The 19,565-nt window shown below is 37.2% G+C and overlaps 1 protein-coding gene across 5 annotated transcripts in view; it reads right to left on the bottom strand.

Annotated features, from left to right (window-relative positions):
• The window catches only part of adam15 (ADAM metallopeptidase domain 15), a 38,585-nt gene extending 20,283 nt beyond the window's left edge, over positions 1–18,302 (bottom strand). For all 5 annotated transcript variants that reach the window (XM_051720289.1, XM_051720291.1, XM_051720290.1 and 2 more), the window contains exons 1-6: positions 17,672–18,302; positions 16,311–16,405; positions 4,947–5,023; positions 4,760–4,838; positions 4,529–4,605; positions 1,046–1,253 (exon numbers count right to left, since the gene is read on the bottom strand). In XM_051720289.1, the coding sequence (XP_051576249.1) occupies positions 1,046–1,253; positions 4,529–4,605; positions 4,760–4,838; positions 4,947–5,023; positions 16,311–16,405; positions 17,672–17,846 (711 nt within the window). In that variant the 5' untranslated portion in view covers positions 17,847–18,302. The remainder of the gene's footprint in view (positions 1–1,045; positions 1,254–4,528; positions 4,606–4,759; positions 4,839–4,946; positions 5,024–16,310; positions 16,406–17,671) is intronic.
• Between the last annotated feature and the right edge of the window lie 1,263 nt (positions 18,303–19,565).

Below are 19,565 nucleotides of genomic sequence, written 5' to 3'. Positions count from 1 at the left end.
TGGTGCTGGATGGCAGTATATGTTGCTCCAAAATTTGTACATATCTGTCTGCATTAATGGTGTTCTCACAGATGTGCAAGTTACCCATGCCATGGGCACTGACACATCCCTGGCCAATACAGACACTGGCTTGTGGACCTGTCACTGATAACAGCTGGGATGGTTCTTTTCCTCTTTGGCCCAGAGAACACGATGGCTGTGTTTTTAAAAAACGATTTGAAATGTCAAAAAACACGGTTCCACTGTTCTACTTTCCATCTAAGATGAGACTAAGCCCAGAGAAGTCGGCAGTGCTTCGGGACAGTGTTGATGTAGGGCTTCTGCTTTGCATAGTAAAGTCTTAACTTGCATCTGTGGATGCGGCGGTGAATGGTGTTGACTAACAAAGGTTTACTAAAGTTATCCCAAGCCCATGTTCATGATATCCATTACAGATGAATGATGTTTTTTAAGACAGTGATGTCTGAGAGATCAGAAATCACACGCAGGATTATTTGAAAATTATCCAGAAAGTGCTGGATTATTTGCTGAAGCATCTCTTGGCAAATTGACAAGTCTCAAATGATCCTTGCTCTTGAAGGACTAGGCTGTTTTTGGAGGCTCCATATATACTATGACACAATTGCATCACCTGTTTAACATCTCCTGTTTCACATCGCCTTGTTATTTCAACTCGTCAAATTGTTATTAGTCTTAAATTGCCCTTAAAACTTTTTTGGAATTTGAAATTACTGTAAATTTTCAAAAAAACAATAAAATTCACAAGGTAAAACTTCATATAATGTGTAGTTGTAGTGCTTTCAATATAGCAAAGGGTGAATATAATTTACAAATCACTATTTTTTGTTTTTATTAGCATTTTTCATACAGTCCCAACTTTTTTGGAATTGGGGTTGTAAATAAAACCTCTTTTTTTCTAAGAATGTTCACTGCAGAAGTTCATCTAAAATGCCTAAAGTTTTATTTATTTATTGTCATAAGGACAAAAATATATATTTTTAATAAAAAATAAAGCAAAATACACACACATGCATAGCATACTTACCCTGTGTGTTTGTGGAATGATCTGAATGGGAGGAACAGAGGTGTGAGATACTCCACAGCCTCCATATTCAGATGTTTGCTGGAGAGTCGAGTAGATCACATGCATCAATCCTTCTTTCATTTCTCCACTCCCCTCCTCATCCTTATCACCTTCTTCTTCATCAGGATGCAGCTCAAGACTTAGTGTGGCGTTAATGACGATCACTCCCCTGCAAAGATGAGAGTATGATTTTTTATGCAGTTTAAACGCAAAGTACAATGCCTCCACTGTACTATCATGTTAATGTTCACACTAGGGCTGCAGCTAACAATTATTTTGATAATCGACTAATCTAATGGTTATTAGAACGATTATTTGACTATTCTGCGATTATTGCAACGACTAATCATTAGCTCTTAACCGACTATTCAGCTTGTTCCCCGACTTAAAAGGTTATATTAAACGTGCTTGCTAACAATAAAGAGGACAAAATCATCTTTTAAAAATAACTCTAAATGACATTCACTGAATTAAAGAAAAAATATATACTGTAATTCAGTAAAAAATTCACTGCAAAAAATCCTATTGTTATCAAGTGTATTTGTATTGTTTTTCTTTTAAAATTGTCTAAAAATCCTTAAAAAAAGATACATTGACATGAGAATCAACATATAAGATATTTAGACTACTTTAAGAGAATGCATCATAAATATAAGTGTATTTTGTATATAAGTGTATTTTTTCACTTGGTTATACTTCTGCGAGTGCAGTAAAGACTAAATATATTTATATTCGAGATCTATTCTCTAAAAGCAAGTCTAAATATTTTATATGCTGCTGCTCAGGTGAATGCATCATTTTTTTAAGGATTTTTAGATATTTTAAAATATTTTTATTTTTAATATTATATTCAACATTTTCAGATAAATTTTTTTTCTTCTGCAGTACAACTGCTAAAGAAAATGTACGTTGTTTTAAATGAGTTTTAGATATTTATATTGTAAAACAAGCCAAAACAAAAACAAATCAAAATGTATTTTGTTGCAATGTATAATGGGGTGAAGACTATCCTCTCTCAACTTTCTGTTCACTTCAAACCATCTTTAACTCACAAAAAAACAAACTCTCTCTTATTAATAAAGCTGCATTTTGCTAATTTTCATCACGATAAGAAATGCACAGTGATGCATATTATGATTCAATAAGTGGCGAGCCATCATGTTATAATCTAGCTGCATTAAGCGCGCGCGCGCCTGAGGGATGAGCGTCCCCATGACAGAGTGTGCATCAGCCGGGTGCAGTTTCAATCTCTCCCCTTTAGATCGGGACACATCGAGAACTCATAGAAGTGGAGCTGACCACACAGAGAAATGCCAGTTTCGGAGTTTGTAGTTATTTACCTGACCTGCTTCCTTATTATAGGAACTTTAATAAAGCTATAATGCATTAAATATAACTGCATTAAAGATGTAATGTTTCCTTTAAAAACGCTCGACACACAAGATTTGCTTCAGCGGAGCGGCAGCTCCAGCTCCGCTTGTTCCACAATGAGAGTGCTTCTGTATTTACTTATTTTGTATTTTTTTATTATTCCCTCATACTTTGTGATCTACATCACCTGTAGCTGTTTGGAAAGTTTATAGTGCATCTGGACTGCGAGCTGTTTTCTTCGTCTCCTCAGTCAGGCGCGAGCTGCAGTGTCCTCTTGCGCCATCAATAGAATTTTAGATGATCACGTTACATTAAATGAGATCAAACGACTATTCGACAATGAAACTTTTTGTGGAATTTTACTGTCGACATTGTCGATAACGTCGACTAACCGTTTCAGCCCTAGTTCACACACAAACATCTGATACAAACACATATGATTATTTTTTTTAAATAAATGTATTGGCTCTTTTTTAGGTCAATTTGTGCAGTTAACTGGCATAATATATCAAACAAATTGTTTATTTAACCTCCTGAGACCTGGGCGTGACTGCTGTGTGCATTTTCCATTTCCCTTTTTGATTTGTAACTAGCAGCCCCTAAGAAACATACCAAAAAATAAATAAAAAAAATTCTAGAGCAAATATGTTTCCTAAAAATGTATGTCCACATATGTGGACAGTGGGACTAAGTTGTGAAATTTTAAATAATACCAAGCTATAGAAAGTCAGATTTTTTTTATCATCAAATTGTTTATTATGTTTCCAGGAGTGTTGGTTATTCACATTTTGGAGACGTTACAGACATTACATCAGAAATTAGCATAATTAATTGTGATTCAAAATAATGGCCAGCATCATACAATCACTGCCAACCATGTATAATGTGTAATTTTATTTTTACATTTTAAATCTGTATATTAATTTCCATTGCCTGCCAAACATGCTGAGTGGTCCAAACATTATCTGCAGCCTGAAATGTAATTTTTGATTGGATTTTAGGAGTGAATGCACTTAGCTACATAGGAAAGCTATAGGATGGCCCCTTACTTCCTATTTAGTGAATGACTTAACCTCTAGTGTGCTGTCTGTCTGCACTAGTCTCAGAACAGTTCAAAATGCACCTTAAGCAACATTTTTTAGCTTCTGGATGAACCCATTGATTCTCAATGTGATAATGCACAGTAAATACAGGATTTCTAATGAAAAAATGCATTAAAGTACACATTAGTATACATTGTATTATGTATGTATAATATGTATATTAATGTGACTACTCTTTGCTCTTACTCTGCACATTGAGGTATGTGATGCTCCTTTTTTAGATTTTTGATTTTATTTTAGGGTTTTTGCCCCTTTTTATGTACAGGAGAAAGACAGGACTAAGAAGGGAGACAGAGAGAGGGGGGAAAAGGATCAAGACTTGAGATTCGAACCTGTTTTTCCATGAGCTTCTGTGTCAAGAGCACAGGCACTTCCCACTGTGCCACAGTTCCAACATGATGCTTAACATTTAGTTCATTAAATAACACCAAATAAATATAAGCATCATCTTTTATTTAGTTTCTGTATGTTCGTTTGCAATCAACAAGCAAAATAAAATTCATAAAACAAGTGATGTGGTGAGAAAATCTAAGCACTTTTACTTGATTATGACTTACTGCTCGGCAAAGAAAACATTCTCAAAGCACAAAACTGCCAAGATCTCAAATCTATGAACAGTTTATACTAGGAAAATGAAAGATTATGTGGGTGAAGGTCAACAGCCTTTGATAATCTGTCAGGAATTACAGACAGAGGAAACAGCAGCTATAGGTCACAGCCATCCTTTCTCACATTCCCTCCATCACTTTCACACTCTCCTCTATCTACAAGTTTCTCCTGACAAGCTCTTTATGTTTTACAACACCATGGCCTGTGAAACCTTCTGTACAATGGTCATACGCTGGTCTTATTGTTTACTGCTCCATAATTAACCTTAAAAGGTTTTAGAATTATGATTCATTTATATACCTTACAGGAAGTTCAACACAGAGCTATACAGAGAGAAAAATGAAAAAAAAGCTAATATTACCGCAATCCAGAGCAGGAGCTGAGAGCCACACGGGACTGAGAGAAACCTTGCACTGAGCCATGATAGTAACAGTGGGTCTGAAAGAGAGACAGAGAAAGATGACAGAAAAAGAGTGAAAGGTGAAGGAGAACCAAAGTAAATCCAAAGCAAAATACAGTACAAAATCATTGAGCTCTGGATTTGACATTACAAAATAAAAATGCTCTACCATACATAGAGGAGTCCACTCACCACTGGATTCTGCTCCATGGACACCCCGGTTCCATTTGGTAGGTAGTAAAACACATTAGGTGGCTTTGGCAAAAGATCTCTGCAGAAAGATACAGTAAAAGAGTGGCTCAGCCCAAACAGTCAAATGTTCATATATGATGATGACATCTTCAATAGATGCTAGATACTGTAGATACATTTGACTTACTGGTTTTTCTTCATATCCAGTATATACAAGATGGTTCCCACTTTTAAACCACACTGGAGTCTATCAGGGTGACCATTCTGGAGAGATAGAGAGACAGACATTTATTACAATTATCCCCCATCCATTTCATTTATTTTACCTTGTATTTCCTATATGTCTTTAATTGCCTCTTTTTATTTTCTGTATTTTCTGTATTGTTTCAGTACTAATAGGTTGCAGGATAGTGTTAACTTGATATTATCTTATAACGTTTTTGCTTACTCAGGATGTCGAGTTTTGTTTCTCAGCATTTTTGTGATTAGTGTGGGACCACTAAAAACCCAGTAATCCCTTACCAGCTAACTCCTCACAGGAACTGGTAAACCACTTCCCAGAACACAAAGAAACACCAGATTCTTTCACATTAAACCACAGATAACACATAAACAAACTACATAACCAAAGACAAATTAGCTTAGTTACAAATGTGAGACCAGTGTATAAGTGGATTAAAAACTGGTTTTACTAAAACCTTAGGGTTAAACAGGTGTGGTTGACACAAAAAGATAGAATCTTTCACACATTTTAGTGTCAGTGTCTTTGTTTTATCTAAACTAGTCATCAGCACAAGAGCAGGGAAACACAGGGGGAAAGAGGAGGCGATGATAGTATGAAATAGAATTTTAGAGAGAGAACTGGGCTATAAACAGACTTCCTCTCTTCCAAACTCTTTCTGTCCTTTTTTCTCATCTCACTTCCTATTCTAAGCACCTTTTCCTGCCATTCTATCACATCCCCTTGGCACATAGACATACACATTTAGAAGCCTGATGAAAAAGTGAAACCCCACTCAGCTTCCTGTTACACTGCTGCTGCTATTTCCTGCTTTTTTCAAACGTGGTAATGGGACCATCTCACATTAAATGTGTCCTTCAAGTGGAGTCGGAAATATCGTAATTACAAATTTCAAGCACATGACATGACCATGCGAAGTTGTATTTACAAAATGGACACTCGGAATTCTAGATGATACCAGAGTTGCTTAGTTGTGATGTTGGAAGGTGCGTATCAGGCATTATTAAATCATATAGGTTGTTTAAAAGTGATGTAGGTGCGTTTAGTTTTGCTTATTGTCTGGTACAACAGAAACAGCTTTTTCAGTCGTTCTTTAAGTATTTAAGTTTGGCATCTTCCGTATTTTGGTTTCCCTTTTGAATGCGTGTCATAATAACTAATGCCAGACTTGAAGGTAGAAGCTTCCCAGATCCACTCGAAGGCAGTAGAAGCTTCCCAGATCCACTCGAAGCCAGCAATAGAGTGCAACAGTGCCCGCCCACTTTTTCAGCTGTCTGGATTCCAGAACTATTTTTACCATTCATTTTTTCCATAGACTTTTCATAAAATCCGCCATAAAAGAGTTTGTAAGCCATGAACCAAACCAACCAGTTCCAGGGTAAATCACAACATTACAAACTTTGTTTTGAGGCAAAACATTTTTTTAAATCAGACAAAAAGACAGTGGAACAAGACTATGTACTTAGCATCTTTCACGGCGGCATGAACTACAATCCCATGAAGCATTGCGAATAATGTCATTAAATAAATAACAATGGAAATATAAAAAAATTATTGATTTTAGGTTGTTGATTATAATTATAGAAACAATATATTTAACATTTATTGCAAAATATTCTGATATGTACAAATATATAAAAAGGTGAAGGGAGACCGACTCAATTGCGCCATTCACAGTATGCCATGGAAGTGGATGGTTGCACTTGGGCTCATTTCATGGGGTTTGTTGGCTGAGGTTCTCTGATTGGTGAAGCTTTCTCTGCTGGGCCATGGGTATTGTAGTTGTTCACCAGAAAATTCCACTATCAAATATGTTTAAAAGATTTTTAAACAATGAAGATGAAATAATGCAGACTGATGGCTTCAACAGAAGCATATACCATCGATGAACAACCTCTGAGTTCAAGGTAGGTCAATCTTTAAATGTTTATAAGTTATAGTTGAAAATAAATTAGTTTATGGAAAAAAATGTATGGGATTTTTTTACTTCTGGAACCAGAAGTAAAAAATTCTCTCTCTCTCTCTCTCTCTCTCTCTCTCTCTCTCTCTCTCTCTCTCAGCCAATAAATGTGGGTCTACATGACATCCCCCCATGACAGCCATAATAGTACAATTTGAGCTCTTTCTCTGCTAGTCAAAGTAAGTCGCACCTCTCTCTCTGGCAGCAGAGGTGAGCTAGTCTGACCTTTCCCTTTCTTTTCCCAGGTAGTCTTCAGGGGGTGTTGATATCAAACAAGTTCTGCATCCATTTGTGTTTTTTTTAATTGTTTTTGTATGTAAAGATCTACTAAACAGACATTTTTGACCGTTGCCGTGTCTGTTTTATTCAGTGTCTCTTACAGGTGCGCCATGTTTTTTATGAGGCCGTTAGAATAACAACTAGGGTTGTCGATTTAACATGTTAATTCAGTGCAATTAAATATATAAAAAATAATGCATTAAAAAATGAACGCAATTAATCTTTCCTCCAGAACAATTCTAGCTTGAAGTACCACCTTTAATGTTTTTACGAGTCTCAAGTCCAGCTTTACAGGCAACGCATAGCTGTAAAAACACAGATGGACAGAATGCAGCTTTGAAGGCAGAGGTCTCGAGATGAGTTTTTCAAAATTTTAAACTACGTTTAACTTGACACAGCGTCCAAAATTTACGTTTATGACAGACACATCCAAAGTGAGATGCTTCAGAAGCATCTGCCTTGACGGCTGTGGACTGTAGGCCAATTATAGGCGTGTTCAATGACATGGAAATAAACAATACACTGCATTCTAAAGCAACTTTTTTGTATTGCCTAATCAATGCTTTGCATGTCTGCTAATATGATGTAATGTATATTTTAAGTATCTTAATTATCTTAATTATTATTATTATATTTATTATTATATACAATTATTTAATCATTATATATTGAATTATTTTTATTTATCTTTTTCTGCAACTATTGATATATGTGATTAATTGCATTTTTTTTTTAAATGTCGTATGATGAAATTAATTCAATTAAAATTGATTGACAGCCCCAAAAACAACAAACACATACTAACAAGCACTAAAGTACTTAATCTAAAACTGGCATAAGCATTTGATCAAAGTCAACATGAAATGGCATTCTCAACCGATTTTACTTCTGTAATGGAACTTATTTCTTAGTGAAACAAGATATTCATTGAAAAAAAAAGTTGGAAAAGACTTGATTTTATCCATCTGTAAATGATTGGGTTGTGAAATTGGGGCGTTCCATTTCATAATGGAGTCAGACCTGGATGCAATTTTGCAGTCGATGGAGGACAACTCCCCTCCTGAAACACTGCTGGCACCCAATTTTGAGGAGGCTTTTTAACTGGGATGTGAATGCTGAAGGTCAAGTTAACACTTGAGAGATCTCAACTTATCCCAGTGGTAACAGTTTTTCAAATCAATCATTATTATTTGCCATTATAGCTGTAAACTTTTTTACATTAATGATAACTGACATTCAATTACTGGCAAGGTTTTAGAACAGGCTTGTACTATGCCATAATCGTAAAGAAAAAAAGGGATGTCTGGATGTCACAAATATTTTTATTTTCACCCCTCACACCAGACCAAAAACACTATCTCTTACATATCTCTCTCTGTACTCATCCAGTTCCTGTGAGAGGTTTAAATTACCTTAAAGACATTCTGGAGGTCCTGAAAAGCTTCAACAAAGGGTCAAGAGAGTGACATCATCAGATCACTTTTCTTTAACTTGCATCTGCAGTCATTTAAGAAATTGCATGACACACCCATACATACACTTTCTCTCAGGATCAGATCTTTGGGTTATTCACAAAAGTCCACATTTAACCATCAGACACAGTTTCTTCATTGTTCTTTCCTACCAAACCATAAATGTCTATTTGAGGGCTTTAGAATTATTGCTATCAGATGGTTCTGGTGAGCTTCTTCACTATGAACTCCTGGGAAAAGACTGCAGCTGACTGTATTCGGGTGGATCACTTGCCTCTGAACAAGCAGAGCCAAGTCAAACTGTTGACTGAAGCAAATATGAACGGGAGGGTTGGGTGTATATGTGCATGTGTGCTTACGAGATGTCAACAGAGTGAGTTTGAGAAGGAGGGAACAAAAATTCAGGATCAGAGAGAATCAGAGATCAGAGAGAAAGGGTAATTTAAAAAAATAAAAACAATTATATATATATATTTTTTTTTTTCCCCATTTATTGGCTTTTTCCTTTTAAGTGTATAAGAAAGTGAAGAGAGACAGAAAATTGGGGCCGGTTCAGGGGCTGTTAAGACCGAACATGTTGTGCTATAAAAAAAAAAAAGCTAGACGCAGCGCAACGAATAGAACAGAACAGAGGTGTCTCAAGAAGCTCTTTGAAGTTGAAGAAAAAAATGTGGCATTCATGCACAATTTGCTTAACCTAACTTAACTTAACCTTGTCCCTGAATAATCACCATGACTTTTCCCTTATACCCTTTCTTTTTCTGTCTTCCTCTATCTTGTTCTTTTCCTTTGCCCCACCCTTTTTTCTCCCCTTCTTTATTTGCCACTCTTTTTTACTCTCTCCCTCTCTTTCTTTCTCTCTCTCTGAGGTAATGTCCCTGAGCACATGCCATTCGCAGCACGATGACCTCAGCAGAATATGAATGCTGGGTGGGGTACATTTAATGAGGGTAGCTGAGGTAGAAGAAAAAAAAAAGAAGGGGAGGTAAGGGAAGGGGAGGATGGGTGGAGGCTGGGGATTGTTCGTCAACTGCTTGGATGTGATGGGTGTGGTTTTGAATCATTTATTAATGTTGAATTCATAGTTTTTTGTGTTAGTGCATTACAAGTCAGTATGATGCCTTTACTGAAGAGTACATAGACACACAAATAGTCATATTGATATTACTTAGAGCTTTTAAACTTTGCTAGTTATTTTAAATCAACAAAATCTCCAATGTGGTCTTTAAATCTGAAGTAATCCCTGCACCACTAGCGTCATTAAAATGAACTGCAATTATGACTGTTTTCCAAAAGATTTCTAAACACTCCCCGCGTCTGCCATTGAAACAGATTCCGCCCCAACCTCACGCCACTGGTTGAGCCAATGTTGCTATGTCAGTTTGGGTGCGTTTACCGCACTACTACATAACTCATTGCTTAACCACCATAGTACGATACATCGTTGGAAAACTTAAATAGCTAGTCACGACTGTTTCCCGAAACTGTAGAAAGTATTTCGCACATCAATCGTTCGAACCAAGTTAGTTCAAAAATATAGAGCTGTCGTTACTGACGTTACGCAGGGAGTGGAGTGATCCTTTTTGAGGATATTAAATTATAAAAGCTCATTTACACTTACTTCAGAAAGCTGTTTAATGCGCGAAAGCTGCTGAAGACACGAAAGCTGCATGCACTATGCTATGTGACGATGATTGTGCTACAATTGAAGGGTTCTTGGGCCTCATGTATTCAGATAGAAGACAAAGGCAGGCCTAACACAGTCATAAAACCTAACTCAGCCCCTCACATACCAAATCATAAATTTTACTGATAAAAATCGCGTCAAAATCAAACAAAGGGAGTCCAAAACAGACTACAAATCCCATGAAGCCTTGCTCACTAAAGGATCGAACTCTCAACTCCTATTGGATGAGGCACACGACAGAACGCACCTCAACCATGACATCATCAGGAGTAGAAATACCTCTGAAATGCTTCCGGGATTTGCTTTCAGCAACTTTGCTTGCCATGTGTAGACGCAGCTCATCGCTGCTCTCAGGTGCAGCCTCGTGGCACAAGGAAATAACGTCCGACTTGAAACTGTGGCCATACAATCTCCATCTCGCTGGACGAGTTGAGATTACTCTGTGTTCCACCGAACACTCTAACGGATCCGAAGGAGACCGCCGAGCAATCCGCATCTTCATCCGTTTGCCTACAGAAGTGAAGAGAAAAGATTTCTCTTCCCTCTTCAATCAAGTCAACATCGCTGATTTCTCTACCAGCCCGCTGAGAATCAGCAGCCGTACCGCCCGCCGACAGAGCGAGGAAACAGCCTCCCGTCATCACCCAAGCTTCGAGAAACCGAGTCTGAGTTAAAGGACGGATGAACACACATTCTGCATCCTCATGCGATTCAAGTAAGAGGTTTACGTCTGGGCAGTGATAGAATATTATAGTGTGTTATTCTTGTGTTTCAAGGTTATTGCTTGTACAGTTTACGGACCGCCATGTCCGCTCATTATTAATACTCGGGTATTAATTATCAAAAATTTGATTTGCTGTATTGTGGTCCAACTACATTGGACTTTTGTGCATTTCCGCCATCGCGGGTGAGACTGGCAAACTGAGTTTATCCATTAAAGAATCAAAGACCGGGATGGTTTACGAGCCGTCCACCGCGTCTCTGAGTGATAATCTAACAGCTGCTTCCTCTCCCACGATCGCGAAACCGGCTTTGGGGCCGTCACTTTATTCTCTCTCTCTCTCTCGTACTAACCACACATGCATGCATGTGTGCGCGATCCCTCACAAACATTCTCGGACACATTTTTTGGCTAGTAGATAGCTTCATGATAAAGATAATAGCTTTGTCCCTAAGCTATCATACAAGCAGATACACGTGGTAACTGGTAATATAGAGCTGTCGTTACTGACGTTACGCAGGGAGTGGAGTGATCCTTTTTGAGGATATTAAATTATAAAAGCTCATTTACACTTACTTCAGAAAGCTGTTTAATGCGCGAAAGCTGCTGAAGACACGAAAGCTGCATGCACTATGCTATGTGACGATGATTGTGCTACAATTGAAGGGTTCTTGGGCCTCATGTATTCAGATAGAAGACAAAGGCAGGCCTAACACAGTCATAAAACCTAACTCAGCCCCTCACATACCAAATCATAAATTTTACTGATAAAAATCGCGTCAAAATCAAACAAAGGGAGTCCAAAACAGACTACAAATCCCATGAAGCCTTGCTCACTAAAGGATCGAACTCTCAACTCCTATTGGATGAGGCACACGACAGAACGCACCTCAACCATGACATCATCAGGAGTAGAAATACCTCTGAAATGCTTCCGGGATTTGCTTTCAGCAACTTTGCTTGCCATGTGTAGACGCATATTCTCTGGCCGGAAGTCTCGCGTGACATACTCTCCACGAGAGTCACGTCCGCCATTTTGTGCGCGTCCCTCCTTACGCACACACACACGCACACGCACGCGCACGCGCACACGCACGCTCTCTCACACACGCTCTCTCACACACACACACCCTCATGTGTTATAGGATTATTTTGATTTCCATATCTAATCATATCACTGTTTAGTTTGTAGTTGGAAGTTGGAAGTTTATTGACTGCATTGTATTAATTATTAATTGATATTACTGCAAATAAACTTTGTTATATTACAAAGAGAAGTGTTTTGGTTTGTTTTGCATACACCTGTGTCATACTGACGGGATGTCAGTGCTCGGATTCAAGCCTTCATTCATTGGGTTTTTTCTCCTGAAAATCGATATTCTTCGGATGTCGATTTTCCTAAGAAAACAATCTAATATTGAGACTGTTATACTATCTGGTTATTAGTCCCTGATTCCAGGGTGGTGCCCCGTCAATGTTAATCCTTATTAATATTCTATTGATTTTTGATAATTGATAATTATCTTTGATGATTGTTGAATTTGAATGATCAATAAGCTAGTGTTAATTTTAATTAATGTTTCATCGATGTTAATGATTAGTAAATATCTTTGATAATTGTTGATTTAAAGGATTAAAAAAAGCTAACATTGATTCTCATCAATGTTCTATTGATTTTAATAATTTATAATTATCTTTGATAATTATTAATTATTGCTAATAACCAAACCCGCTCCTAAACGTAGCACACTACATTTACTGGAGCCCCATATGAGGTTTTAATGAGTTAGATTCAATTAATTAATGTTTCATCGATGTTAATGATTAGTGATTATCTTTGATAATTGTTGATTTAAAAGGATTTAAAAAAGCTAACATTGATTCTCATCAATGTTCTATTGATTTTAATAATTATCTTTGATAATGAATTATTGGTAATAACCAAACCCGCTCCAAAACTTAGCGCACTACATTTACTGGAGCCCCATATGAGGTTTTAATGAGTTAGATTCAATTAATTTATTTAAATATTAATTAATAACTAAAGAAATAATTATTAATTATTTCTGATAGTAACACTGATCTAAACAAACAGTAAAGCCCTACAGGGTTTACCTTTATATCAGACTTCATGGTTCCCCGATGCACTTGAGCACATACGCACTATTCAAAAACATAAAAGAACTTCACTTATGCTTTAACATGTACACATAAGCAGTGTTCTCAAAAAGAAACCATGTGTGTTAGACTGATTTCTCTTAACAGCCTTTGATCATTTTAATGGCTGCATTTGTGTTTACGTGACGTTTCAGAACTCAAGGAGTCGGATGTTTTTTTAGTGCATGTAAACATTGTTTAAGTCTTGACAAAATGAAAGATATATATGGAACAAAAGATATAAAAACCTCAGCGAAGTCAAATTATGTCTACACAGCAAACCAACAAGAAACTATACTTCTAACCACAGGTGGAGAGCTGTAGTTCCAATCACACAACTCTTCATTGGAACTACAGTTTCCTGAAACACCAAATGCTGAACTATGTTGGTAACAATGGAACTTAAGATCATAGTTAGTTAACGATGCTTTTGGGAAGCGTACCCCAGGACGGGATTCTCAAACAAACAGAGCAATGTTTTGATAGTTCCACAGAGCTACAGTGTTTACAAAATCAACCTACAAATGACTTGCTTTTAGTTGTCTCTGCATACAGGTCAAAGTATTTTAACATTTGAAAAAATGACACACTTCAGCTTTAAACATCACAAATGTTTTTCCAATGTAAGATTTAATTTGCTATTCTAATTACAGAAGTGAACACTCTCTTACACCCACATCTTCCTCTTATACACACACCCACAAATTCCTCTCTTTCATGGGAATGGGATAAGACACCTTAACATTCACTGTGGACATGATGGACATGGTCCTAAAAACATGCAAACACATTACAGGCACATTCATCTCCATCATATTTGTCTGAGAGAATGATTATTAACTATGAGTGCTGTATCAGGATAATTTGCATTCCTCTGGGTGGTGAGAAGATCTGCAAGAAACTGCAGTTTGAGGACAGTGGTTGTAATAAATGGTCTGTATTCATGGGTAAATGTTTATGATAGTCAAGGGAAAAGGTCAGTAAAGCACCCTCACACACAGAAACACCCATATACTGTACATACAAACATGCACACACCCAAACTAACACCCACCTTTCCTCTCTCCATGGCAAAAAAGGCTAAAAACAGACCATAGCTGCCTCGGATTCTGTGATTCACACAGCCAGCCAGAGAGAGGCTGCTTTACTGTGCAATGCATTATCACAAAAATGAGTGAATCACCTAGCAACCCAGATCAGCATTCCTGACATCATGCTGCAGAGAGGAGTGACACAGTGAAGAAGAAAATAAAGTTTGAGAGAAATCAAATTCTGGTTTAGATGGAATCTGCTGACTTTGATTTCACATATTCTGTGCTGATTTTTGAGGAAAATCTGCTGAATTCTGATTAAAGGAATAGTTCACCCCAAAATCATTTACTCTGTTTAATTCCACTCTTCTGCCATGTCTTTTATCAATAATGTCTGAAGCCTACATTCTGCCTAACATCTATTGCAAATGACGACAAGATTTTAGTTTTTTGGTGAACTAATCCTCTACAACACATTGTAAAATGTGTTAAATTAAATTAGCCAAAATATTTATAAAAAATTAACATGCAAGGGGTGCGGAATTTGTAGAACTTTGTGAATGGTTATTCAAATTCTGCGGAAAACTACGGAGCTTTCGGAAGAGTTCTGCGGGTGCAGATTCCGAATAGGCCTATGAATGCATAACTGAAGATTAGGAAAGGGAGGGTGGGTTTGGTGTCTGTATCTTTCCCGTCCTGGAGAAAGGTGTGCTGACATATTCAGCTGAAAGCTTCCTGACACAAAACATAATCTAAGAGGAAAGGAACTGGAGGCAACATTAATGGGACAGACACTTCCTGTGCAGCTGAGAGCAACTCTGAAGTCATATTCTGCAGAATTCCCCCATTCACCGGTCCACAAACACACACCCATTACTCCCTGTTCCAGTAACGATGATGTTTTTTTTTCACCGAGGCATGAATGCAGACTCATGTTGAAACCACTAGTAAAGGAAAAATCCATCATCAGCTGAAAGCAGCACTTACTAGTGTAATTCCATGAATTTATTACAAGATTTGCTGAAAAACACGAGTCATGACTCACAACAAAAAAATTAAAAAAGGTTTAAACGTTTTCATTTTGTGAGAGCAAGAAAGCTGAAAGAATTATGAACAGATTTATTTACATTCCTTTACTCTGAATGATATCTGTTGTAGTCAGCCCTCAACTATGGATTGTCCTGAGCTACTATCTGTTCTAACCACTTCTGAGTGTTCCTGTGGCCTAACTGCTAGCATATGGCACTGTAAATGCCAAAGTCAAGAATTAGATTCCCAGGAAATACACAAACTGATCAAATGTATACGTTGAATGTACTATAAGTAGCTTTGGATAAAAGCATGTGCCAAATGCATAAATGTAATTGTAACTTCAAAACCTTGGTAACAGTCCCTGAGTTAAAGGTATAGTTCACCCAAAACAGAAAATTCTGAAATTTCTGGCAGAAAAACAGACCAGACTGAAGCTCCAAAAATCACATAAAGGCCACATAAAAGTAATCCATAAAACCCTAGTGGTTAAATCCATGTCTTCTGAAGCAATGTGATAAGTGTGGGTGAGAAACAGATCAAAAGTCCTTATTTCCTAAAAGTATTCTCTTTCAGAATGTGAAAGTGAATATTTATAATGAAAAAGGACTTAAATATTTATCTATTTCTCCCCCACACCTATTATATCACTTCTGAAGACATGGATTTAACCACTAGAGTCTTATGGATTACTTTTATGTGGCCTTTATGTGATTTTTGGACCTTCAAAGTTCTGGCCACAATTCACTTTAATTGTAAGGACCAAAAGAGCTGAAATATTCTTCTAAAAAGCTTCTTTTGTGTTCTGCAGAAGAAAGAAAGTCATACACATCTGGGATGGCATGAGGTTGAGTAAATTATAAGACTTTTCATTTTTGGGTGAACTATCCCTTTAATGAGAGTCCTGATATGTTTAGGATTACTAAATATGACTAATGTCCTGTTCTGTTATTAGACAGAGCACAAAAACTCACCTGTAAAACATCACTCAGCCTTCTCCTAACTCCATCCACCAAAGCAAACGGCCTGGTCTTGACCAAAGGCTTCAACTCTCTTCTACGACTTGAGACTGTTAAGAGAGAAAAAGAAAGTTTTATCTCCTAATTAAATGGAGAAAAGTTTGTTTTGTCATCGCAACCTAAATGCCAGATAATCGCTAGTTATTAGTTTGACTAATAGTGCCAAAATTCCCCCTGCAGTGAAAGTTCTGTTTCTTTTCATATTCAGAACAGTACTATTCCAACAATTTTCCATCTGTCTTTTACAGTGATGTAACAATCCACTACTGTTTTTGGTTTGTATTATACATTTTCATGCAAACTCATACACAGATTTCCTGTCCACAGACACAAATTTGAGTTATAACTGTAAGTAATAATCACTAGATAGGCTAGCTCTGTTGTGAAGGCAGCTGTTGTTTTGACTGTGACTGACAGCTGTGCTGAAGGGCCCCTTAACTGCAACAGAAGCCCAATATACTGACAAGTTTTATTTAAAGAGAGCCATCCTATAGCACTAGAATTCTCTACAAGCCGTTCAAAATTACTTGAGAATTGGGATTGGAAACCCTGAAGGGAATGAGCAACTGTTCAGGACATGTATTGCTTTCTAAGTATCAGCAACCTCCAGCAACCCAGACTGCACACTTTAGAAAAATCAAGCCTGATTAAGTGGCTAGAATTGTACAGTCTGCTTAATGGACTCTTAAAGTTGAGAGCCGGTGCGTGTCTTATCTAGACTAATTAAAATAGCTGATCTCTCTGCTGTGTTTCTCTCTGTAAACCAGCTGACTTTGAGGGATCAGAGCATTTCTTTCTTCATGTGGTGGTGTGGGACCACATATTTATGGATCCTCTGGACAATAAAACACCACTGAATATACTGGGAGAAGCTAGGAATTTAGAAAATAGAAGTTAGAGAATAAACTGCATATACACATTCCAACAAATAGCCAACAATATGTGCAGATATGGAGGATTAATCTTATAATTATTGCAAACATGACTTGCATTGTAGAAATTAAAAGACTGATGTTTTTGGGACTCTATCTCATACTATCTCATAGTAGACGTTCGGTCTCTTACTGGTTGTACAAAGCTTTTAGATATAGAACCAAGATGCAAAATTTATTTCTGGAACAGTTGTAATGACTTATTTATCTGTCTGCTTGCCATTATAGACCACAGACCCTTTTATATGTAGTTCCCCCAAACTTGAATATTGATATTATGGTTAATTAAACATTTGGTGAATGTACAATTCTTTTTTACGTGCTACTGTTACTTTTCATCATATTTCTAATTCAATTCGACCCTTAAATCAGAGAGTCCCATACCGATGTGAGAAGAGCAGATTATCCGCGCATCCTCCTCAAGCATGAAGCTGCTGTTCTCACCGGTCAGGGTGAGAGTGAGGGAACCCCTGAACAACATGAGCGGTGTGACATCAAACAGAAGAACAATGACGAACGTTCGCCAAAAACACCTAAACAGTTGATGGTGCGGCTTCATGGTCCAGTGACACACTTGTTTCGCTTTTATTTCAATTGAAGTAGAGCAACTGATCAGGACACTTCTTCATAACAGTGTAAACACGTTTGTGTTGCTCGAGCGGGTCCGCGTTCAGAGGCGCTGATCCGGATCCGTCACGCGGAGGAGCGCACGTGAAACTGTCCATTCATCTGCTGAACGCCGAACTGCGGTCCGCTCTGACAGCAGGCTCCCGGCCCAGTGATGCTGGTTCTGTCAGGAGAACCGACATCCTGCCTGAAACATCACCTCAGTCCCAGCTATAATAATGGTTTCCCTATTCTTCCGTTTCGTCAGGAGATCTGTGCAATTGTTAAAAAAAAATCTCTGCGTTTAGTATTAACCTTACAGAATTACCTTTCTTTATGAGTCGGATCGTAGAATGCTCTATCTGTCCGCTCGGCCGTGTTAAACTGAGGCTGTATAATCGTATTTGTACTGTGACCAACCAGATAGGATTTCCTCTTTCTCGTTAACTCTTTGCTGTCCGGTGTGGTGGTTGGTTTTACAACCTTGCATCGGTGATTATAGTACGCATAGATTTCTTAAATAAATATTACACGTTCCAAAGTTTTTTGACTTGCCTTTCCTTTTTCTTAAAAAAAAAAAAAAAAAAAAAAAAAAAAAAGCAAAAGCAAAAAATCTGGGTTCCAGTGTGGCACTTACAATGGAAGTGAAAGGGGCCAATCTGTAAATGTTAAAATATTCACTATTTCAAAAGTATTGCCACAAGACATAAGCAATATGCATGTTAACATGATTGTAGTGTGATAAAAAAGTTATAGCCAATTGTACTACTTCGTTGCCATGACGATGTAATGTCAACAAACCCTAAAGCCCTAAAATGACTGTAAAAATAATATTTAAACAGATTTAAAGCTCAAATAATATATGATTTTTTTACATAAGAATTAATGTAAGTGCTTTTAAAAAATTATATGCTTCAAATTTCTGTTTTTTATCCCTCCAGAAATTGGCCCCATTTACTTTCATTGTAAGTGCCTCACTGTAACCTAAATGTTTGCTTTTCTTAAAGAAAAGGAGGGACGAGTAGTATTTTTTTTGTGGTAATCAGCATTATGCCACAAATGCTGTCCATTGAACTTAACCTGTATTGAACCCGGAATATTTCTTTAAAAGCTAGCTGGTGTAATCAGGGGTGTTTCTAGGACTTGAGGAGGTTCGGGGCTTGTCACATTAACTTCAAACAAAATGTAGCAATATTATTGTGTAGCCTACATTTAAAATTACATTTCTGGGCTACAGTCAAAACATTCGGGGCTGAAGCCCCGGAAAAATGACCTGGCGACGCCGATGAGTGTAATAAAGATTGGTCCTACTACTGGGCATACTATTATTATATAAAATACCATTATATACTGTGACAATAAAGGGTTTTTGTGTTAAAGTTGTTTTTTTCTTTTTCTTTGCGCAACTGGATTTCTATTAAAGGTAAAGTTCCCCCAAAAATGAAAATTCAGACATAATTTACTCATCCTCATGTTGTTCCAAACCTGTGTGACTTTTTTTCTGTGGAACACAAAAGGGAGAATGTTAGGGTCTAACAGCTTCAGTCACCATTTACTTTAATTGCATCTTTTTTACTGTACATGCAATCAAAGTGAATGGTGACTGAGGTTGCCACTCCCTAATATTCTGCCAAACATCTCCTTTTGTGTTCTCGGAAGAAATAAATTTATA

The sequence above is a fragment of the Myxocyprinus asiaticus genome, chromosome 16 (assembly GCF_019703515.2).
Source record: "Myxocyprinus asiaticus isolate MX2 ecotype Aquarium Trade chromosome 16, UBuf_Myxa_2, whole genome shotgun sequence".
NCBI classification, from domain to species: domain Eukaryota; kingdom Metazoa; phylum Chordata; class Actinopteri; order Cypriniformes; family Catostomidae; genus Myxocyprinus; species Myxocyprinus asiaticus.
This window is presented reverse-complemented; position numbering and strand designations above follow the sequence as displayed.